At 48.0% G+C, this 23,498-nt stretch overlaps 3 protein-coding genes across 8 annotated transcripts in view; 2 read left to right on the top strand and 1 right to left on the bottom strand.

The window, feature by feature from the left end:
• Window positions 1-10,267, top strand: part of WDR33 (WD repeat domain 33) — a 106,164-nt gene extending 95,897 nt beyond the window's left edge. For 3 of the 5 annotated variants that reach the window (XM_001139756.8, XM_063791047.1, XM_016949688.4), the window contains 5 exons: window positions 2,154-2,592; window positions 6,332-6,495; window positions 6,606-6,698; window positions 7,296-7,511; window positions 9,624-10,267. In XM_001139756.8, the coding sequence (XP_001139756.1) occupies window positions 2,154-2,592; window positions 6,332-6,495; window positions 6,606-6,698; window positions 7,296-7,511; window positions 9,624-9,853 (1,142 nt within the window). In that variant the 3' untranslated portion in view covers window positions 9,854-10,267. Of the gene's footprint in view, window positions 1-283; window positions 786-2,153; window positions 2,593-6,331; window positions 6,496-6,605; window positions 6,699-7,295; window positions 7,512-9,623 lie in introns of those variants that run through there. The other 2 variants (XM_009443265.5, XM_063791048.1) reach the window with 2 other exon arrangements.
• A 203-nt stretch (window positions 10,268-10,470) lies between these two features.
• On the bottom strand, window positions 10,471-15,303 carry SFT2D3 (SFT2 domain containing 3). Its single transcript, XM_001138948.8, has one exon. The coding sequence runs from the start codon at window positions 14,633-14,635 to the stop codon at window positions 13,988-13,990; it is 648 nt and encodes a 215-aa protein (XP_001138948.1). The 5' UTR covers window positions 14,636-15,303; the 3' UTR covers window positions 10,471-13,987.
• Window positions 15,304-15,418: 115 nt separating this feature from the next.
• LIMS2 (LIM zinc finger domain containing 2) overlaps window positions 15,419-23,498 on the top strand; it is a 62,348-nt gene continuing 54,268 nt past the window's right edge. The window contains exons 1-2 of one of the 2 annotated variants that reach the window (XM_054678973.2): window positions 15,419-15,555; window positions 16,848-16,925. The gene's annotated coding sequence lies outside the window, so the exon portion shown is untranslated. Of the gene's footprint in view, window positions 15,556-16,847; window positions 16,926-23,498 lie in introns of those variants that run through there. The other variant, XM_054678972.2, reaches the window with a different exon arrangement.

The following is a 23,498-nucleotide window of genomic DNA, read 5'->3' as shown; positions in this document are numbered from 1 at the left end:
AGAGGTAAGAAAGAGATAACGGAACTAGAGAGTGTTTATTTCTGTCCCATTGTGTGGAAGTGGTAGCAGAGGCTATACAGAAGGAACGTGGCCCACAGCGAGCTAGAGAAACAAAAGGAGAGTCTTTTACCCCCCAAGTTATCGCCATCAGCAAACTGAGAGCTGCCTCTCTTCCTCTCCCTGCCCTGTGTCTGTCTCCACCTCCTTCCCTCTCATCCTTGCTCTTTCCCTTTTCTCTTTATCCCCCGCCCCCTTTCTTTCTCTTCCTCCTTTCTCCTCCCAGGGACCAAAGGGAGAAGGGAGAGCCGAGAAAGTGGCCCTGCCATCCCCTACTGGAATAACCGCCGCCGCCGCCCCATCACTGGTGGCCACATCCCTTCTAATTTGTAGTGGTGGGTTTCTTTCCTTGAAGAGCAGGGTACTTTTAAACAGATAGAGGTAATGGGAGGATTAATATTCATAGGTAAGTCCAAACGGAAAATGTTTAGCTTCCTTACGCCAAAGGTCTGCTGTGTCTGAGATTACACTAAGTTCAAGCAACATCATGTCAGTGAAGAAGCCATTAGCTGCAGGAACACACTGAGAAGTGAGGGAGCCTGTCTACCAGAAGGAAATGGAGCTAGGATCTTTGCAAACTGCTGAGTAGAGAGGAGAGGACGGGTAAACGAGACAGACGGAAAAGAGCTGGAAGAGAGAGACTCCTTTATGGCACATTTTTATCCTGAGATTTCCAAGCATTTTATATATATTGCATGGTAAAGAGGAATTGAAATAGCCAAAAGAAATGAACTAAAATGAAAAGGGAGGGGCCAGGTGCAGTGGCGCATGCCTGTAATCCCAGCACTTTGGGAGGCTGACTGGGTGTATCACTTGAGGTCAGGAGTTCAAGACTAGCCTGGCCAACATGGTGAAACCCCGTCTCCACTGAAAATACAAAAATTAGCCGGGCGTGGTACCTGTAATCCCAGCTACTCAGGAGGCTGAAGCAGGAGAATCGCTTGAATCCCTAAGGTGGAGGTTTCAGTGAGCTGAGATCACGCTACTTCATTCCAGCCTGGTGACAGAGTAAGCCTCTGTCTCAAAAAAAAAAGAAAGAAAGAAAAGAAAGAAGAGGGATGCTGTTGTGGGGGAGGTGAGAATTATGGCTGGCTGGGGTACAGGAGGGGTTTGTCTTTATAGCCAGGGAAAAGCAGTAAAAGGCATGAACTGGGCTATTGGAGGAATTTCACTTTAAAAACACAGTTTTTGTTTTTAGAATAAAGAGTATCCTTTCGCTACCTACTTTTAAAAAGTGTTTGATTTAAGTTGTATGTTGACCAAAAATAGGTAAACATTTATAAAAGCTGCAGTAGTTCAGTAGCTGGGAAAACAGTCCCTTCCAAGTTAGGAGGTGAACTAAGTTAACCATCACACATTTAACTGGCATCTTTCCATTTTTATTCAGTACTTTCATTACAGTACATATTTTCACATATTTTAGAAAACTTTAGTGGGATTCCAAACACTGTCTTCAAAGAATGGTGAGAATATTGTAGATGAGGAACAACATTCATAGAGAGGTGCAGAAAACCCCGACACTGAAGCCCAGCAGGGCTGTTTGGTCATCAGGCAGGTATTTGAGAGGCTGGTGATTGCATGTACCTTACAGAGGAATCAAGTGCAACAAGCTGGGGTTAGAGGAGGGATGTCATGGGTGGCAGTGGCACCCTGTTGATGGGTACAGAGGTGAATTCTTGGCACGCTTCCTGGCCTGCAGCATTAATTTCCTCTGTTGTGTCCTCCTTGGATGTGGAGCAGGTGGCCCTAATGAAATGCCTGAAAGAATAGGGGCAGACAAAGGAAGCTCCTTCTGAAGCCCAGGAGGCTTTCTCATTTTTCCAGTGTATACTAAGAGATGGACAGATGCTGCTGATCTCATTTGAGATGAGTAATTTGCCCTAGCTAGTGGGTGATGAAGTTGAAATCTGCACCCCAAAGCTCCTGTTCTATTACCCAGTGCTTCAGGGACATTTGTCTCCTAACTAAGCTGAGAACCAAGGAGGGAAAACATTCTCAATAAAGAATGTATTCTGAAATGTAGAGATGCTACAGATCAGACCTATGTTGGCAGGTTTCCTGGAAGACATGGTAAAAGTCAGCTTTGTTTCCTTTAGGTGACTCCCGCGGCCCTCCAAACCATCACATGGGCCCGATGTCAGAGAGGCGGCATGAGCAGAGCGGCGGGCCTGAGCATGGGCCCGAGAGGGGGCCTTTCCGGGGTGGCCAGGACTGCAGGGGTCCCCCTGATAGGCGTGGCCCTCACCCAGACTTCCCCGATGACTTCAGCAGACCAGATGACTTCCACCCTGACAAGCGCTTTGGCCACCGGTTACGTGAATTTGAGGGGCGAGGAGGACCTTTACCGCAAGAAGAGAAGTGGAGGCGAGGGGGCCCTGGGCCTCCGTTTCCCCCTGATCACAGGGAATTCAGCGAGGGGGATGGCCGGGGTGCAGCCCGAGGCCCTCCAGGGGCATGGGAAGGCCGCAGGCCCGGAGATGAACGTTTCCCCCGGGATCCCGAGGACCCACGTTTTCGAGGGCGCAGAGAAGAAAGGTGGGACAGATACTTTGTGGGCCCATTCCATCTTCAGTGGAGCTTTTTATCTGCTGTCTCCACAAAGGTCTCTTTCTTCTTTTTCTTGAGGAAAGAGAATTATATCAATTACCAGCCCTGCACTCTGTAGAGTTTGCATTTGGACGTTTAAAAAAAGTGTGCTTTTTAACCTTAGCCTTGTTTTAATCTTTGCTGTCTAGAAATCTTTTTTGTTTTGTTTATTTTTTTATATTTTGGTCCTTTTAAAGAGATGGGAGGATCAGTGTACTACAAGACTTGCTGGGATCTGACTTAAAATTTCCAGGTTCTTCTTGATTAGAATAAGGAAATATGAGGCAGCTACCTAGATTGGAAATAAACGGGTTGTGAAATAGATACAATTTTTGTGTAATTGCCCAATAATCTTAACAAACTTAAACTGAAAAACAATCTTCCTGTTAAACTTAGATCGGGCTTGAACACTCATCTCAGCATTCTTGGGGAGTTTAAGGAACAGAAGAAATCTGGAGAAAGAAACAGGAATTAGCCTAGGACCAGTGGCTCACGCCTGTAATCCCAGCACTTTGGGTGGCTGAGGCAGGAGGATCGCTTGAGGCCAGGAATTGAAGAACAGCCTGAACAACATAGTGTAACTCCATCTCTACAAAAAAAAATTTTTAAATTAGCTGGGTTTGGTGGTGCATGCCTGTAGTCCTAGCTACTCAGGAAGCTGAGGTGGGAGGATCAGCTGAGGCCAGGAGGCTGCAGTGAGTTATGATTATGCCATTGCGCTTCAGCCTGGGCTACAGAGCAAGACACTGTCTCTTAAAAGAAAAACAAAACAAAACAAAAAAACACCAGGAAATAGTAAAATCTCAAGTGAGACTCAGAATAATTAAAGATGATGATAATTGAGTGTTTATTTTGTATCAGATGTTGTTACCTCATTTAAATTGAGGAATTTGTTTTAATTTAGGAAATTAACTCATTTTATTTAAAGAATTTGTGAGATAGGTGCGACTGTCAGCATCTTATGCTGATTCAGACAGAATAAGAGCAGTGTCTTGACTTTCCGAGGTCTGGCAGGTGGTAGGTGTCAGAGCTGGGCTTCAGGCCCATGCTGTTCAGCACTTCAGCTTTTACTATAGTCTCTGATTACTCCTTAGCCATCCGTGTCCTTTCATCCCATTTCTTTTTTTTTTTTTTTCTTCTTGAGATGGAGTCTTGCTCTGTTGCCAGGCTGGAGTGCGGTGGCACGATCTCGGCTCACTGCAGCCTCCACCTTCCAGGTTCAAGTGATTCTCCTGTCTCAGCCTCTTGAGGAGCTGGGATACAGGCTCACACCACCTTGCCTGGCTAATTTTTATATTTTTAGTAGAGATGAGGTTTCACCATGTTGGCCAGGCTCGTCTTGAACTCCTGACCTCAAGTGATCCACGTTCTTCAGCACCCCCAGAGTGCAGGGATTATAGGCGTGAGCCACTGCGCCTGGTCCTTTCATTCCATTTCTTACTCTTCTTGTGAATAGATGGTTAAGGCCGGGCACAGTGGCTCACGCTTGTAATCCCAGCACTTTGGGAGGCCGAGGTGGGTGTATCACGAGGTCAGGAGTTCGAGACCAGCCTGGCCAACATGGTGAAACCCTGTCTCTACTAAAGATACAAAAAATTAGCCGGGCATGGTGGTGCGTGCCTGTAATCCCAGCTACTTGGAAGGCTGAGGCAGGAGAATCGTCTGAACCTGGGAGGCAGAGATAGCAGTGAGCCAAGATTGCACCACTGCACTCCAGCCTGGGTGACAGGGCAAGAATCTGTCTCAAAAAAAAAAAAAAAAAAAAAAATATATATATATATATATATGTATCTGTTATATGTGGTTGAGTTAGGGTTGGCCAGCCCACCCTCAGGGGTGGTGAGAAAAGCATGGCTGATGACAGGCTCAGAAGCATGACATAGTGGGGGCTAAGGAAGCAATTGTTTTGGGGGAGGGGAGATAGGGAGGTTAAAAATAAAGACGTAAGGGCTCCCAGTGTTTTTAAGACCCTCTCTTAATGATATCCAAGCATTACCTTTGGCATGGCTTTTTATGACTAGAAGAGCTTTACATCTGCGTAATGTTCACTGACTTATTGAATCTCTGCATCTTGTGCAAAATGTTACATTTTACCTTGTCTTTTTTTTTTTTTTTTTTTTGAGAGGGAGTCTTGCTTTGTCGCTCAGGCTGGAGTGCAGTGGCATGATCTCGGCTCACTGCAGCCTCCACCTCCTGGGTTCAAGCGATTCTTGTGCTTCAGCCTCCCGAGTAGCTGGGATTACAGGCACGCACCACCACGCCCAGCTAATTTTTGTATTTTTAGTAAAGATGGGGTTTAGCCATCTTGGCCAGGCTGGTCTCGAACTCCTGGCCTCAAGTGATCTGCCTGCCTCGGCCTCCCAAAGTGCTGGGATTAGAGGTGTGAGCCACCGCGCCCGGCCATCCTGTCTTGATTTGTATTGTGTTTCATCTGTCAGTGCAGACCCACAGCCTAGGCTGGTGTGTGAGAGTGTAAAGGTATTGTGATTATATAGGAGAAAGTTCTTGTTCTTAGAAGAAATGTACTGAAGGATTTAGGGGTAAAGCTCGTGTTGGCAACTGATTTTCAAATGGTTTAGAAAACATGTTTGTGAGTAGCTGGACGGAGAAGATAAAGCACGTGTGGCAAAATATTAAGAAGGGATTGATCTGGGTGGAGGATCTGGGATGTTCATTGTACTGTTCTTTCAGCTTTACTGTAAGTTTGAAAATCTTCCAAGTAGAAGATTAGGATAAAGGCAATGGAATGGAAACCCGAGGAAGAGCAGAGGCCTGGCCTGGGAGGAGGCCATGCAGCTCATGCAGAGGGGCCCTGCAGGGTGGCGCCACCGCCTCTCAGTGAGCGCTGCCAGAAGGTCACTTTCTCTTCTTTCGCACAGACCTCCTGGTACCCTCTCTGCCTCAGCAATACTCCCAGTCAGTGTAGTCTCCTAGCTCCAAAATTCCTGAGAGAAGGGGAAGCTGTTCACTAAGCAGGGCTCCAGACTGCCAGCTAGCCAGTGGATCGCTGCCTGTAAGCCAGATGCTGACCTGTGTGCCCATCAGCTGTGGACTCGGGCCATGAGTGCCACTCGTGGTCATGGAGGCCTGCCCCTGGGTGGAGGCTGTGGGCTGGGGCAGATGGCAGAGCCCCTACCTACAGACAGGTCCAGTATGGTTGGCAGACACGATCTGTGCCCCCATTTTTCTGATTATATGTCATAAATGTTCATCATACAAATGTAGATGATAATGATAAGTATTTGTGAGGCAGTGATACAGAACCTGGGCCGAGGGTCAAGACTGGCTGAGTTCAGATCACCAGCACTTACTCTGTGTCCTTGAATAAATGATGTCAGCAATCTGGGCCTCAGTGTTCTCATCAGTGGAGCTGCTGATAATACCAGCTTCATATGGTGGCTGTGAAAATGAAATGAATGAAATGAAGTAATACTTGTATATACCTAAAAGCCTAAAAGAAGCTTAAAGTAACTCCACACTCTGGTGTGTTTCCTTCTGGTCTGTTTTTGCCTCTGATAGTATTAATAGGATTATATAATGTATCCTTTCAAAAATATATAGTTTTATTTTGTTTTCCTCCCAATTAACATTGTATCATGCTTTCTCATATCATATGCTTCTTTGAAACATGAACTTAGAGTGGCAAGGTGTTCTCTGAGATGGACATTCTGCTGTTTTCTCTTTACAGCTTCAGAAGAGGAGCCCCGCCGAGGCATGAGGGCCGTGCTCCCCCCAGAGGAAGGGATGGTTTTCCTGGTCCTGAAGACTTTGGTCCAGAGGAGAATTTTGATGCTTCTGAGGAAGCGGCCCGAGGACGAGATCTCAGAGGTCGAGGTCGGGGTACCCCACGAGGTGAGCGAGTTACTAAAGACACCTGGTCTGGAAGGATAGGGTGCAGAATACACTGGTTGTGAATACACCAGGAACAGTCTGAGTGCAGCATTGTTTGCTCTGTTGTGTAGGAGGAAGGAAGGGTTTACTTCCCACTCCTGACGAGTTCCCTCGCTTTGAAGGAGGGCGGAAGCCAGATTCCTGGGATGGAAACAGAGAGCCTGGTAAGGAAAAGAACCGCTTGTTGGGTAACTCTAGACTGCAGTTCACAAAGTGAGTTCTGAGGGCCCTCTCTGGGGTGCACCGGGTCTCCTCTTTCCAGCTCATGTCTCCCGGGGGGCTGGGCTGTCTCCTGTCCTGCAGCCGCAGCACTTGATCTCAGCAGGTGGAATGCAGAGCAGAGGAATCCGCCAGACATTACAGGGATCTATCTGAGTATAAAACGGGACTGCTCTTTCCACTAAATTGTTTTTGGAGAATAAAGTTAAGTGAATTAAAATTTTCCCAGTCTCAATTGCTAATATGGTAAATATTCGTAGTTACAACTCTCATTAACAAAATCTCTTAGGAGTCCTCAGTAATTTGAGACTGTAAAGACGTCTTGATACTACAATGCCTGAGAACGAGTTCTCTGGATCTTACCTGCCCCTCTTACATGAGGAGGCACCCTGATGTCTGGGTGGCTTACCCTTTGGCCTGTGGCGGGCATTCAGCATGAGTGAACAGTGGCTCTCGAGTTGCTCCTTACTCTCACAGTGTCATTCCCATCTACTTCTGGTCACACTGTGCTTTCCTGTAAGGAGATTTGTTTCTTGTTTCAGGGCCAGGTCATGAACATTTTCGTGATACTCCCCGCCCTGATCATCCCCCTCACGACGGTCATTCCCCAGCCAGCAGAGAACGCTCCTCTTCTCTCCAAGGCATGGACATGGCATCCCTACCTCCCCGAAAGCGCCCCTGGCATGATGGCCCAGGCACTTCTGAGCACAGAGAGATGGAGGCCCCAGGAGGCCCTTCTGAAGACCGAGGAGGCAAAGGTAAGAGCAGGCCAGTGGTTATGGTTCCAGGAGATGCAGGGGCCGATGGAGGCCTTGCCTGTATCTGCTGCACATGCCCTTGCAGCCTGGGCTGTGCAGAGGCACATGCTCCTAAATGTGGTGCCACTGCCACACGAGCTGTCATCTGGTGGACTGCAACTTGGCCCTGCACAGGACTCCACTTGCCTCCGGGAATCCCTGTTCACTTGAGGTTTTCACTTCAGCCCTCTGCCAAGATGCCCCAGTACTCTCTGCTCGGCTTGCTGTCTGGGAGCCCTGCTCTCCTTGGCAGTCTGCCCTCCACAAGGCTGCTTGGAACCCTCAAGGGCTCTCAGTGGGAGGGGAAGAGTTGTCCTCTCCTGGGTGGTCTGTTGGTTTTTTTAGCCTGGGTCTAGAGGAACACTGCTTGTGCTCAAAGTCACAGAGACTTTGGGAAACATGGTCTATGGGCAGTGTTTCCAGGGGCACAGTAGATTATCTCCTCAACTGGGAACTGTGGAGCTTTATTTTATAGGCAGCACTAACTTTAGCCAGGAGTAGTTGCCTCTGAAGGCTGACTATACAACTCTGGTTGCAAGGCAGCGGGGGAGGTGCATAGGTGGTGTGGCTCGGAAGCTTCTGGGAAGGCTGCTCCCCGCATGCCCCAGCTTGTGCTCTGCTCCTGAAGTTGGCCTGTCTGTATGGACGGTCCTTCCAGTACAGAGTTCTGCCATTTGGTCTTTTTGGGTTTTTTTCTGTCGCCCAGGCTGGAGTGCAGTGGTGTGATCTTGGCTTACTGCAAGCAACACCCGCCTCCCAGGTTCAAGTGATTCTTGTGCCTCAGTCTCCCCAGTAGCTGGAACTACAGGTGTGCGCCACCATGCTTTTGTGTTTTTAGAGAGATGGGCTTTTGCCATGTTGGCTAGGCTGGTCTCGAACTCCTGGCCTCAAGTGATCCACCTGCCTTGGCCTCTCATGAGCCACCATGCCTGGCCTGCCATTTGGTCTTGATAGTTGTTTGTCTCAACAAAACCCTCAGAAATTACCTTATGTATCATCAATAGATCACCCTGCATAAACACATTGTACTACTAGCCAGTGTGCTGTGACCTTGGCTGACTTTCTTGGGCACTCGGCACACCATTATTAGGTCCCTCTGGTCAAGGACATGCAGTTAGCATGGGAATGACGTAGTAGCTGACACTCTGCCCAGGTGCCTCAGGTGGGTTGAAGCTGCACTTTCTAAGAAAAGAAGCCAAGATTGTTCCTTTGGCTGGCTCTCCTAACTTCATCTCAGCTAGATTCATGTTCTGTTACAAAATATAAGACAGCGGAGAGTTTGCAGTCGTCTTCTGAGAGTGCATTATGGGAGATGTGACCAAATCCTATCATTTCCTGAGGAAAAAAATCTTACAAGATAGAATTTTTTTTCCTTTTCCTTTTTTTTTTTTTTAAATATATTCTCAAGCTGCAACAGAATGAAAGAATTTTAATAGTACCTAAACATTTGTGCATACTAGTCTGAAGCAGGTTAAGCTGTGCCTCGGTGATAGAACCTGAAAGCCAGTGTTTTGTGGGGTTTTTGGGTTTTTGTGCTTTTCTTTTGTTTTTTCAAGAAATACTTTATTTTACTAATTATGAAAAGGAAGCCAAAAGTGCCACATGTCATGGGACAGTCCCAGTGAACACTTGTCCTAGTTGGAGCACTTTTTATTAACATTAGCAGTGTGTACTTCCAAAGTTAAGTCAGTATATTCAAACCTTCCCTCAATATACCCTGGTGGCTGGGAGCAGGCAGATACACTTCCCATGGCCTGGGACATGGCTCAGTGTGGCCTGGGTCTCCCTGAAGGTGCTCCTTGCTCATCTCTTGGCTTCCTGTCGTCTGTCATACAGCCCTGGGGGCATGGATCTGGCTGATGCTGAGGCCCATGGCCATGAGCCAGGAAGGGGGAGGCAGGGTCAGGAAAGGGTAGAGGCACACCTCTCAGTACGCTGAATACCACTGCCAGTCTCCCTGGCAGCACCCACCAGAACTGGTCCATTGTCATCAGAGAGTAAAGTTTGTACTGGGAGTTACTGACAAACAGTTGCTAATACAAAAAGTCCCATGTGAAATTTTCTTTGTTTCAGGCCGAGGGGGCCCAGGACCTGCTCAGAGAGTGCCCAAATCTGGGCGTTCCAGCTCCTTAGACGGAGAGCACCATGATGGATACCACAGAGATGAACCTTTTGGGGGCCCTCCAGGCAGTGGCACCCCTTCTCGAGGGGGCCGGAGTGGCAGTAACTGGGGTAGAGGGAGTAACATGAACTCTGGCCCGCCGAGGCGAGGAGCTTCACGGGGTGGTGGAAGGGGTCGGTAGAAGCTGGAACTGAGTACCCTGAGGCCTCTCTGGACAGTATGTAAGAACTTCTTGTGGACTCACCAAGAGAAGCAAAAGGAAGCCTGCACCGTTGTAGCCCTGAACTCTTTTCTGGGCACCTGAATCCCAGGAACCCTCAATGAGGTCTTCAAGATGAAGAGACTGCTGCCAGCTACCAGCCCGGCTGGCCCTGTCCTGTCCACCCTCATTGCCCCAACTCCCATGTTGTTTTGTGAAGATAAAAGCTGGGATCTTTTTCTTTTTTTTAAGTCAAGTCTCACAAGACATGGGGCATCTCCACAAATTTAAGTTCCTGTCCATTTGGAAATTTGTTTCTATGTGTACAGTTTGTCAGAGAAAAACAAAGTTTTTGTATGAATACAGAATGTGATTTACGCAAGAATTGACAGAAAACTAGTTGTGAAGTGCTTGCCTTAAGGAAACCTTTGGTTTCCATCGCATCCCATCTGCCAAGGAATGCACGGTTGTTGCTGATGTTCATGAGCATATTAACCACTAGGTTATCTAAATTAATCTCAGCTGTGAACTTTGTGTTTTTCAACACATTCTGTCACACCATTTTTGTGATAGAAAAATACTTGAAAATTATTCTAATGTAGTTTGTAGTAGGTTCAAATTTTTATTCAGACATGCTCTGACAGATGGAAAATTGTACTCTGAAGAGAAAATGCAATCTTCTGGCTGTCCAACGAGGGAGCTTCCCCTTGGAAGCATCTCCTAAGAATCACAGTTTAGGTTTGAATCGCCTTGTTATGATGAGGAGAAGAACTTGATGTTAGTCAGAAATAAAGTCACATGCCCTTTAGATAACTTGAAATCACACATGGAGTTGATAAGGAATGGACCAAAATACTAACAATTTTGCAACACTTAATTAAGCTTTCCTCTCTTCCACTTCCATACTATGTGGAAATACCAGTGTTACGGCAGGGCGTACTTCTAACTCACAGTAAGCCAGATAGATGTTGTCCATGGCAAATTCCTTGTTTAAAATAAACATACCATTTAGCCCAGTTTGGATTGGAAGCCAAAAATTCAGTTTGTTATATACCCCATGATACTTTCTATACTGACCTTTATTTTGGTTTTACATGGAAGCTTTTATTAAAAGGACTGTCCTATGGCCACCTTAACATTTCATTACATTGGCAGCTTCAGTTTTGGCATCGGTCAAATTTATTTGGCAAATTTAGTGGTGCTGGAAGTTTCTTTTTTTCTTTTCCTTTTTTGACAGAGTCTTGCTCTGTCACCCAGCCAGGAGTGCAGTGGTGCAATCACGGCTCACTTCAGCTTTGACCCTGCCTCAGCCTCCCTAGTAGCTAGGACTACAGGCATACGCCACCATGCCCAGCTAATTTTTTTTGTGTGTGTTTTTTGTAGAGATGGAGTTTCACCACTTTGTCTATGCTGGTTTCAAACTCCTGGGCTCAAGCGGTCCACCTGCTGTGGCCTCCCAAAGTGCTGGGATTGCAGATCTGAGCCACAGTACCTGGCCGCTGGTGCTGGAAGTTTCAATGGTTGCTTAGAAAAGGCATACTGATAGTTTAACAGGATATGAAAATTTAACTGGTTCTCTATGAATGTAAAAAACAGCAAAAGCTAATTGATTTCTGTGGAGTGAGAAAATGTCAGCCATATACACTGCTTTTCAGTGTTAGAATCTGAGACTACTTTTTTGTTAACTTTGAAATTACAGCTTAGTTAATCAGCGCTCCACCATAAACATGCTATTAGGAGGCTCAAGATTGCTTTAGGTTATGGGTATTTCTTCACTCACCCCCAACTGGTATAGCTTAAAGAGAGAGAAACTGTAATCAAATTTCATGAAGCTAAAACCGGATCCAGAGACCAAACCCATATCAAGATTAGACTTTTTTTTTCCTGAGATTCTAGTGGAAAAATTTCCATTATTTTGGGCTTTAACTTTAGAAACATAGTATCTCAGTAAGCAGATAACCAGATCACATTTAAAAATTTTCATTTTACCTTGAAGCTCTACTGGACTTGACAGATCACATTTTGAGAGTGAATTCATTTAAACAATAAACCTCTACATTATACTTATTAAATATATATGGCATTTAAAAACATCACTGTCAGCATACATACTAGATGTTGTGATTTGAAGCTTATAAAAACTAGATTTTCAATGTCTGATTTGAGAAAAAATTTTTGAGACAAGGTCTCACTGTTGCCTAGGCTGTGGTGCAGTGGTGTGATCACAGTTCACTGCAGCCTCAACCTCCTGGGCTCAAGTGATCTTCCCACCTCAGCCCCACCCCAAGTAGCTGGGATCACAGTTGTGTGCCACCACATCTGGGAAAATTTTTAAAGATTTTCTGTGGAGATGGGGTTTAACTATGTTGCCCAGGCTGGTCTTGAACTCCTGGCCTCAAGCGATCCTCCCGCCTTGACCTCCCAAAATGCTGGGATTACAGGTGTGAGCCACCAGCTGAGAAATGTTGAATTTTTAAGTAAGTTTTTATTTAAGAAATAAACATTGTAAAACATTATAAAACCCCCAACTATTGCAAGTTCTAGAGAAATTTAAAACTAGAACAGAAATTTAGGGGACTAGAAAGAGCAGCCAATGGCACAAGTCTTTACAATTAAAAAAATAATTCATTTTGAAAATACTGCATTTGCTCTCTCACAAGCAGCCTCCTGAGGTAGGTAGCCTTGTTTACTGATGGGGAACAAGGCAGTGTTCTTTACCAAATCTCAGGGCGGGTAGCCTGCAAGCCTACAGTGTGGATGTTGGCCACTTGTGTCACTTCTTGGGACGGGGCTTAGGGACCTGACTTAGGAACATAAATTTTGGGGTTGGAGGAAGCAGCAGTGCTCTACTGCGGCACGACAGACACCCTGTTAAGGCAACACTGGGATCCAGCTCAGGAAAAGCATTATTTTCAAATTGTGCAAGCCAATGCACAGAAAAGTGGTCCTCAACCTTGGGGAACGTAGAATCACTTGGGGAGCTTTAAAAAGGTCCTGATGTCTGGGACCTACTTCCCAGGTTCTGACTGCATTGATCTGAGGTGTGGCTCTTCAAGTAACTGATGTGCAGTCAAGCGCGAGGACCACTGGCACACAATGTTTAAATTCTAAATATATTTTACTTCCTAGTGTATTGCTACTGACAAAACGTAGTTTTCTGGACTCATCAGAATGTTAGGCTCATACCTTCTGGCAATAAATTAAGGTAGTTAAAAGTAACTGCTGAACCTAAAATGAAGGCAGCAGCAATTAGATATAAAAAAAATCTTAAGATCAGCCTGCAAATTGTAAACTAGTTTACAAAGCAGACTATACAATGAGGAATAATTCGAGCTTGTAGAAATCCATGGTTTCCACCAGATACAGGTATTCCGGATCTAGAATTATCTTCCTATTTGCAGGATTTCCGCAGAGACCGTTAAGCATCTACGCGCCCCTTCCTGGATCCCATGCTTCTTGGGGCAGGAAATTTCTTTTGGTCCGTCGCTTTCGTCGTGAAATACACAACTAATTTTCCTTTCATGTTATAAGGCACCATATTTTTGATTTTGTTAACTGAAGAAAAAACCCGAGATAAACCATCTTAAGTACTCTTAAAAGTCCAGTGGCTGAATTCGGTGTTTAATCTGATACCCTTCTGGATTCGCTGACACTGGAGAGAATAATTTCCAAGTCTTAGTATAGCCAAAACAAAAAACTACCGTCGCTAAGCTACATCTACCACTGGATTTTAAAATGACAACACAGCCTGAGAAAAATCACAAGAGCAGCTAACTCGAAGAAAAATCCTTTTTCTTTACTCAGCCGAACCTAAGACCACAGTTACTTCGAAAGCAACTTCTAATAACCGTCTCACATCCTGTCACCAGTTCAATGACAAAATCTCAGTTTTCAGAGCGTGTGCCAAGTCCAGCACAAAAAGCTGACATCGAGGAGCTCCCAACGCTGCTGTCGCCTCCGCTGGCAGCAGCCGCTCCCGGATTAGACTCGCAGGCTGTTGCGGCAGGGCCTTCGCCACGGGCGTCCGCACAGCGGCGTGCAGTCCTCGGCTCGGCCGGCGCGGTCTCCGACGGCGCTGGCTCCGCGTACTTCCCCAGCGGCGAGGGCGCGAGGTCCTCACACGGGCAGCACCTTGGCGAGGCCGGCGCCGCGGCCCAGGCGACCCAGTGCGAGGCGCAGCGCGGTGCCGCCGCCCCAGGGCAGCAGCCCAACCAGCGCGGCCAGCAGCGCGGCCACCTGCGCGCCCGCGCCCAGCACCGTGAGCAGCGTGCTGCGAAGGCCCAGCGCGGCGAACAGCGTGGCGCCCAGCGCTGCCATGTAGAGCAGCGCGGGCCGGGACGGCGCTTCTTCGCAGCGCAGCAGGCGCCCGCACGCCGCGCCGCCCCGCAGCAGCGCGCTTCCCGCCAACGCCAGCGCCGAGCCCAGAGACCAGAGCAGCGCGAACTTGCGCGCGCGCAGCAGCAACACCGGTGCGTAGAGCGCGGCTAGGCCGAAACACAGTGCAGCCAGCAGCAGGCACCCGCCGCCCGCCGCCAGCCGCTGCCCGCGCGTCACGTTCGGGAGGCACGCCAGGCCGGCCGCTGCCGACTCCGCAGGGCTCCGCGCCCACGTCCAGCGCAGGCCCGCGCGGCCCAGCCACTCCTCCGCCGGCCCGTCCCCGGGCTCCTCCGCCTTCTCCGCGGCGAGCAGCGGCTCCGCGGCTGCCGGGCCGCCAGCTTTCCCCTGCGCCAGGTACTCCTGCAGCTGGCGGTGGAGGTCCGCCATCTTGGACAAGGCGGCGGCAGAAAGGAAAAGCTGCGGCTCACTTCCGGCCCTCCCCTGAAGCGGCTCGGTCTTCGGGCGGCAATTGGTCGGCGACGGCGAAAGGGGCAGGGCCTGCGGCGCTCGCGGAAGTGCCGCGGTGCCTGCTCTGCGGCCTTTTGTGGTGTCCCCAAGTACCGTGGTCGCAGGTGCTGCCTGTCCACTTGCAGTCGCCCTCCCAGCGCCTGACCCTCTTCCTTGTTCGGAGTAGGCGCCCTTGCGGTCTGGCTAAGTCCTGCCAGCATTAATAGTTGGAAGGCAAGGGTGGGTGTGGTTCTAAAGGGGCACAAGAAGTGACCTTTTTGCTGATGGAAATGTCTTATGGCCTCACTGCGTCTACCGTGGCGGTGATATTGTGCTAGTTTTGCAACATGGAGGAATGGGTAAAGGGTACACAGAATCTCTCTTGTTTCTTACAACTGAACACAAACAGTGATCTCAAAATAAAAATTTAATTTTTAAAAAAGTTCAGACCTGTGTAACTCAGGTGGGTTTTTTGGGGAAAGTTGCGTTCTGATTAGTTACCTCACTTGTAGTAATAGTGACCATCCTGATCATTTACCATGGGGTTGATAAAGGAAGGGTTGACACCCAGCACCCTCAACCTGCTTCTCTATTCTGTTCTCAGTTTCGGCCACAGGCCTGGCAACATCCTTGACTCCTTCGCGCCCCTTGTCCAAGACTCGGTGCTGCTGTCCCATGTGTTTGGTGTCACTCTCGTGCTCTGGACAGCGCCACGCCCAGGTGTCCTGACTCATCGTCACATCACTCTGACAAGCTGGCTCGCACGCAGGTCAATCCTGATCTGTTCCCAGGCCGCACCCACGTGCCCTGCTGTTTCTCAGAGCCTCCTAGAGGGTGTTTGCTTGTGGTTCCTCTCACAGGTCAGATTCCTCCAGATTCTTCCAGCTGCCTCCACAGCTCCCCTCACCACCTTGGCTTCCCCTGGGTGGCGCTGTGTCCTTTGTCCTCTGCCCTAGGTGGATGTAAGGTTAACGGCTTCCTGCTGTTTGGCTTCTCAGCCTTTCCATCCCCTGTGTGTAACTAATCTCCCCCATTAAGTTCCTTTTAATGCTTTCTGTTTTCTTGGTTGGATCCTGACAGATGCAATTCTTTTTCAAAATACATTCTGATTTGTTATCTCACTTGATAATAATAGAGACCAGCCTGATCACTTAGCATGGGCTAAACCATTAGGATGGCTACGATCAAAACAAAAAACAAACAAAAACACACCAGAAAGTTACAAGTGCTGTCAAAGATGTGGAGAAACTAGAAGCCTTGTGCACCGTTGGTGGGAATGTAAAAAGCTATATCCGCTGTGGAAAACAGTATGGAAGTTACTATAAAATATATATATATATATATATATATATACACACACACACACAGACACATATAAACGTATATACACACATATTTGTATACAGTTATGTGTGTATGTGTGTATATAATTACAGTCCAATCCAGCAGTTCCACTCTGGATATATACCCCAAAGAATTGAAAGCAGGGTCTCAGAGATTTGTATAACTCTTCACAGCAGAACTATTCATGTCAGTCAAGAGATGGAAGCAACCCAAGTGTCCACCAGCAGATCAATAAAATGTGATATATGCATACAACGGACTGTTACGCAGCCTTAAAAAGGAAGGAGATTCTGACACATGCTACGACATGGATGAACCTTGAGGACATTAGGCTGAGTGAAATAAGCCAGTCACAAAAAGGACCAATACTGCATGATTCCACTTCTGTGAGGTACTTAGAGTAGTCAAATACACAGAGCTAGAAAGTGGACTGGGTGCATAAATGCCCATCAGTGATGTTACCTAATCATTTATGCAGCTACCGTATAGAAAAGGCAGGACTGTGCTGCTCATTTTATAGGTGAGGGAAGCTGAGAAATACCAAGAAGTGAGGTAACCTACTCAAGGTCACCTACAAAACTGACGATAGGGCAGCGTTAGGTTGTGATTCCTGGTTTCTAACCTTGTGGGCTTCCCATTGCAGAAAGAGGCCTTCACTGAGGGTCCCTCTGTGTGAGCCCTGGATGCGCTTTCTGCTGTGGTTTGGTTGCAGGGAGGGAAGGTCATTAACAAAACCCACTCTCCTCTAGCACTGCAGCAAAACTCATCCTAACAATCATCTTCTCTTGCTTCCCTGTCTCCCTTGAAGCCCTTCAACCAGGCCTTCGTTCCACCGTGCCAGCAAAATTGTTCATCACAAAATCGCCAGACGCTGTCGGCTAGTGCGGTGAGTTTCGGCCCTCAGCCCCAGGACGGCACCGCGGGCTCCTCTCTTGACTGTTCCTCCTCCTGAGACCTCAGCGTTGTTGCGCCTGGGATATCCCCTCTTTTCTCTCTCGGCACCCTCTGGCCCAGCCCGTGTTGTTAAAACCCTCTGCGTGCAGAGCGTCCCCCACTTCTCCACCGGGCATCTAATAGACACCCTGGAGGTGACATGCAGAACCAAACACTTCACTCCTGACTTCCCCTCCTCATCCCCCAAAACCTGTAGCTAACCCCTCCTTCCGCACCTCAAGAAATCGCACCCCATCAGCAAGTCCCACCAGCTCTACCTTGGAAACAGATCCAGTACCAGCCGATTCTCTCCTCCACCACTAACCCCACATCTGGGCGCCCCCCTGCACCCCACTACGGAGCCCCTGTTTTGGTCCATGCTTTCCTCACGGTTGTTCACACATCGGCCTGAGGGACCTTTGTCCACTGAGTCAGATGATGTCACTCCCCCAGTGCTCCCCACCTCACACTCACAGAAGCAACTTCCTCACCTCGCCCACGCTGCCCTGTGGAATGGCCGGGACCTGTCTGCCTCTACTCCCCTACTTTCTCCCCACTCCATGCCAGTCTATGACTGGTGGCCTTTGGGTTGTTTCTGGATCTGTCAAACATGTTCCCACTTCGGTGCCTTTGTCCTTGCTGTTCTCGGCCTAGAGCATTCCTCCTCACCCCAAATATCTTCACAGCGCCCTCCCTCATTCCTTCAGGTCTCTACTTCAATGTCACTTTTCAAAATGTCTTTCCCTGACTTCCCCGAAGCAGCAGCTCCCATCACCCTCCACCCTTTTCACTCACAAGCATAATGGACGGTAGCACACTCGTTTCCTGGGTGGTCTAAGAACAGGCAAATGCCTTTCCGAGCCCTCCCTCCCTCCCGATCCTTCATTTTGAGTCTGTCCTTCCTTCTGGGCTCCATTCACAGTGGACATTGATGTGGATGGAGATGCAAAGGACCCAGACTCACACACATGCAGCAGGGCCCTGAAAGGATTTTTTTTTTTTAATTTCTTGTTCTGAAACCCTATTTCTCTGTGGTACTCGATGGCCTTGTCCCCACGGGGAGAAGCCTGGCTTTTCAGGAGCTTTAGATTTCACCGTGTCAGCACCAGGCAGGGCCTGGCCTCAGCTCTCGCAGCCACCACATCTGCACATCCTGGGCAGGGGCTCTTCAGATGCCCGCGTCCTCCCTTCCAGTATTGTTGGACTTTAGCATAAGGTCAGGCAAGTCCCAGCTCCCACCTCCCCAAGGGGAAGGGGCCACAGCCAGCCTTTTCTTCTGCCGAGGTCTTTCACCTTGACCTACGGAAGCAGCACCCTTCGCACCAAATCCTCTCCCGCTTGCAGGAAATTATATTTTCTCCCAGAGCCCAGCAAGTGTTAGCCACGCTTCTTTTGAGGGCTTTCCAGAGTGGCGTCTGCCTCCCTTCCCTGTCTGTCATGGCCCTCTCTGTTCAGCTGGGTTTACTTGTCCCCTGCCGGGCCGCAACCTGAACTACATTCTCCCTTCCTTCAGTGTGGCGGGTCAGCTAGCACCAACCACCCCCTCGTTTTTGAGACAGGATCTTGCTCTGCTGCCCAGGCTGGAATGCAATGGTGCGATCTTGGCTCACTGCAAACTCCATCTCCCGGGTTCAAGCGATTCTCCCACCTCAGCCTCTGGAGTAGCTGAGATTACAGGCGCCTGCCTGTAGACGGGGTTTCCACAGGTGGCCCAGGTGGTCTCCAACTTCAGAGCTCAAGTGATCCGCCCACCTCAGCCTCCCAAAGTGCTGGGATTACAGGCATGAGCTACCGCACCAGGCCCACCAGTGCCCCCTTTCAAAACTGAAATCTAGTAATGTCCTCTTTATCTACTATTCTTCAGTGGCTCCTTATTTCCTACAGATTAAATTCTAATTCCCCGCCTGCCACCCAGCCTTCTAGGCCCTGCCTTACGCCCCTGTGGCTCTCCCCGATGCTCTGTGGGGTCCCTCTGGACCTAGCAGTTTGGAGACTCCCGTCTTCTGTGGCTTTGCTGAGCCTGGGCTCTCTGCTGGGTGGACCTCTGTCTACTGCTCCTTCCCCTCCCTCTCCCAAGCATCCCCTTCCTCCAGGTCAGTCCTCAGGGCCCACACAGCCCTGTCACTGACTGGTGACATTGCCAATGCCTTGAGGAGTTTTGTTATCAAGCAAATGGGCTCACTGCTCAATGCACAGCGAAACCACTAACACTGGCAGCAGCTTTTGAGAAAAGAAAGGTTTCATTGCAAAACTGACAAGCAAGGAGGCAGGAGTGGGGCTCAAATCTGTCTCCCCAGTTTGAGGTCTGGGGTAAGCTTTAAGGGATCAGAGGGCAAGGGAAGTGATTGAGCAGTGTTGGCTTGGCAGGGTCTGATTGGCGGACTTCAAATTTAACGATTTATGGAAAGGTTTGTCAAGGTAGATTTGGGCCCCAGTCTCCCAGGCCGACGGATCCCTGCTTCTGAAAGATTTCCATGTTCAGGTTCCAGTCCTGTCCTGGTCTTCTTTGTTCCAAGGGGAGGAGTCATTCGTTCTGGGTATTGTTAGAGGTCAAAGCTTGTTCCATTGTGCATGCCTGGGCAACATGGCTTGCAGTTTTGGCTCTGTTGTACCTACAAAGCAATGCGACATTCTGTCATCAACAAGGTAGGCCCAGTATGCGCTGGTCTCGCAGTTATAGTTTCTTCTTTTATTTACTAATTTTTAAAAGAATAGCTAACTGCTTGCGTGGTGATGGTCTTCTCAAGTCTCATTTCTTTGAGTCCCGCTTCCCAGCCCCTGTCACTGTCTTCATTGCCTTGGCTTTTCCGGGTGACCTCAAGTTGGGTGGCTCAGGCTTTGTGGCAAATGTTGGCTCACCAGGCTGATTCATCATGGCTCAGTCACTGTCTGGGTTGGTCGCCTGGCCCTGGTGATCTTCCTCAGGCACAGTGCCAAAGCACTTGCCACAAAATGATGTCTCCTGTCCCCCCGACCTTGGGGCAGCAGAGCCTCTCCGTGGCCACTGGCTCATAGAGCTTCTGCACTGAGGGAGATGCTCCGGCCAAGGCAGTGACCAGCAGCCACATGTAGCCTCTGCACCTGCGGGGCAGCTGAGGAACTGAATTTTAAATTTTAATTAACCTTAGTTAATTCATTATTTATATTGAATTATATTTAAAACATCATAATGTACCCACATTATTATATGTAACATACATAATATACTATTAATATATATTTATCATAGCCACATGTAGCTACTGTATTCCCACTGCCCCTCTGGAGCCTGTCGGAGATAGGGGGCGCAGTTGGCATTGTCACCACGCTGCCTGCACTTGAGTGCGAGCGGGTGCCCGGGGAGCGCTGGCGGCGCTTGCGTGCTGCTGGGGATGGGCAGACTCCTCGAGGGGCGCGGGCGAACGGTCGGGCTCTTGGACACGGGGGGGCAGCGGCGTGCAGGGCCCTCCCCCGGTTTTCTCCTTACGCGTCCTGGGGAAACTGAGGACACAGACGCCCTCCCACAGGAGCGTCTGAGCCAGGGCGCCTCCCAGGATGCCTCGCTGTCCCTCAGGCCTTCGTAGCGTCGGCTTGTCCAGCTAGCACCGCCCGTCCCGCTCTCTGGGGGCCCTGGCACCTCGGCCCCGCGCGGGCCTGTCCTGGGACCCCGCCGGCCACGGGCCGCTCTCAGGTGCTTTTGGCTGCAGCCCTACCCTGCTAGATTAGATTTAAAATTGCTAAAGGGGCCCTGTTCTGATAGCCTTAGAGATAAATAAGCACCTTACATAAATGGAATAGTCCCGAATTTTTCAGAAGTTGGGGAAATGTAACTTCTAATATGTTAATGGTCAAAAAGGAAAATTATTTTCATAAAAACTAACTCAGAAATGTTTTAAGAATTCAAAATCTTGTTATTTAGACAAATGTGACTGGGTTAATATTTTTGGCTTAATAAAAACAGCTATGGGCCAGGCGCAGTGACTCACGCCTGTAATCTCAGCACTTTGGGAGGCTGAAGCCAGCAGGTCATGAGCCCAGGAGTTCAAGACCAGCCTGGCCAACATGATGAAACCCCGTCTCTACAAAAATACAAGAAATTAGCCGGGCACAGTGGCGCGCGCCTGTGGTCCCAGCTTCTGCAGAGGCTGAGGCGGGAGGGTTGCTTGAGCTGGGGAAGTCAAGGCTGCAGTGAGCCTAGATCTTAACCACTGCACTTCAGCCTGGGCGACAGAGGGAGACCCTAAATCAAAAAAAAAAAAAAAAAAAAGGAAAGAAAAAACTCATTTAGAAAGGGCTAATTTCTGTACAATTATTTTCCTTCTCTGTTGATTTTAAATAAACATTTAAATACTTTATTGTCATGGCCAGATGCAGTGGCTCACGCCTGTAATCCCAGCACTTTGGGAGGCCGAGGTGGGCGGATCACGAGGTCAAGAGATCAAGACCATCCTGGCCAACATGCGGAAACCCTGTCTCTACCAAAAATACAAGAATTAGCTGGGCGTGGTGGTGTGCGCCTGTAGTCCCAGCTACTCCGGAGGCTGAGGCAGGAGAATCCCTTGAACCAAGGAGGTGGAGGTTGCAGTGAGCTGAGATCGCGCCACTGCACTCCAGCTTGGCGACAGAGCGAGACTCAGTCTAAAACAAAAACAAAAACAAAAAAACCAGAAATTATTGTCAGTTTGAAATGAATAGCCAAATAGTTTCTCATGATTTGACTTCTATTTTAAGTGGTTAAATCTCTTGATAACTTTGCTTTTTGCCTTCCCAATATTGAGTCCTAATGTAAAATAAAATAAGATAAAATTCCCCAGGTTTTGCCTGGAACGTCATTTTTGAGAATGGCATTCATTTGGGATAGCTTTGATGTCTAAACACTCTTTGAATTTCCCAGAGAGTCCCTGAAAGCACTTGTTGTCTTGTTGTCTATTCTTTGAAAATGAGGTTAATAAGGGCCGGGCGCAGTGACTCACGCCTGTAATCCCAGCACTTTGGGAGGCCGAGGTGGGCGGATCACAAGGTCAGGAGTTCGAGACCAGCCTGGCAAATATGATGAAATCCGGTCTCTACTAAAAATACAAAAAAATTTGCTGGGCGTGGTGGTGCATGCCTGTAATCCCAGCTACTTGGGAGGCTGAGGCAGGAGAATTGCTTGAACCCAGGAGGCAGAGGCTGCAGTGAGGTGAGATTGCGCCACTGCGCTCCAGCCTGGGCGACAGAGGGAGACTCCATCTCAAAAAAAAAAAAAATGAGGTTAATCATGTTTATAATTATTTTGTCAAAAAATTTTGACTTTATTATCTCATTTTGCAGGATGCAGAAACAACCATATTTCCTTGTCAGTTGCACTATTGTTGTAATGAACTGTCATCTAGTCTTTTGTATTTGAACATTATCTGGCTAGATAAGGAATTCCCCCTTTCTATTTTTCTCATAAGTTATCTATAATTCGTAACAATTTAGTAGACTATACTTTTGTAAACAGAAATGAACTGTTTGTAAAGTGATTTCTTCATGCCTGACCCTTCTAGAATTCAAAACGCTTACTGAGTATTCTTATTTTCATGGAAATGTAAGTTATTGTCATAAATTCAGTAAGAATATGTCCTTCTTGTTAATGGGAAATAGTTGGAAACATTGATGATACAACCAAGGCCTTGTCTGGAATGTCATACTTGAGGATGATGCTCATTTAATCATATATGACCAGACACTTTTAAGGAGCTAAGGTTGACTTTATGGAGCCAACACTTACAAAGCCCTCTTGGAAAAACCAGCCTGGTATCTGGCTTACAGTGTTCCCAGAATTATAAGTGAGTAAGGAAGGTCGACCTTCCTTACTTTCCTTTCCTGACCAACCCAGGAACCTTAGGATATTTTGGGAACCCTTCTAAGAGAGGAATTTGCTCAAATCTATAGATACTGCCAGTGAGATCTGGTGGTGAGTTCTTCAGTTGGCTTCTTGGCCTCAGTGGTTTTTAAAATTTCACTCCTTATGCAAAATTCTAATAAAGCAAACTCAGAAGGCCTATGGTAAATGGCCATTCTTGCTGTACCTATAAAAATAACCAGGCCAAATCTAATCAGACTAACTTTGTCTGATGTGGTGTGTGTATGGTGGTAGGGGACCGGGGGCGGGGTGTCGATAATAAGCTTTCTTTGAGGTTATTCTTATCAAAATGAGGGAGATTGAAGAAAAATACTTGTGTTTCAATGGAAAGCTATGCACACTTCATAGCACATTTTTCTAGGTTACAGGTTCTAGCCTTGTTCATTGTATTTAATCTACTTTACCTCTTTGTAAATCACAAGTAACTGATGCATATGTAAACACTCCCTTGTCTGGTAGAGATTCTTCCTCAATGTAGCAGAATAGATTTTGACACCTAGCTGCTAATAGGACTGGATCCTGCTACTTTGCCCATACTGTCAATCATTACCAAATTTTTCATTCTTCCTGTTTCCATTAATATCTGGTTATGGCTAAGTGTGGTGGCTCACGCCTGTAATTCCAGCACTTCAGGAGGCCGAAGTGAGAGGATTGCTT

The sequence above is a fragment of the Pan troglodytes genome, chromosome 13 (assembly GCF_028858775.2).
Source record: "Pan troglodytes isolate AG18354 chromosome 13, NHGRI_mPanTro3-v2.0_pri, whole genome shotgun sequence".
Lineage (NCBI taxonomy): Eukaryota > Metazoa > Chordata > Mammalia > Primates > Hominidae > Pan > Pan troglodytes.
Note: the sequence above shows the minus strand (reverse complement) of the source record. Positions and strands in the feature narration are given on the sequence as shown.

Bases quoted from the DNA above. Each gene is read 5' to 3' on its own strand.
- SFT2D3 (XM_001138948.8), bottom strand. From the start codon at position 14,635: ATGGCGGACCTCCACCGCCAGCTGCAGGAGTACCTGGCGCAGGGGAAA.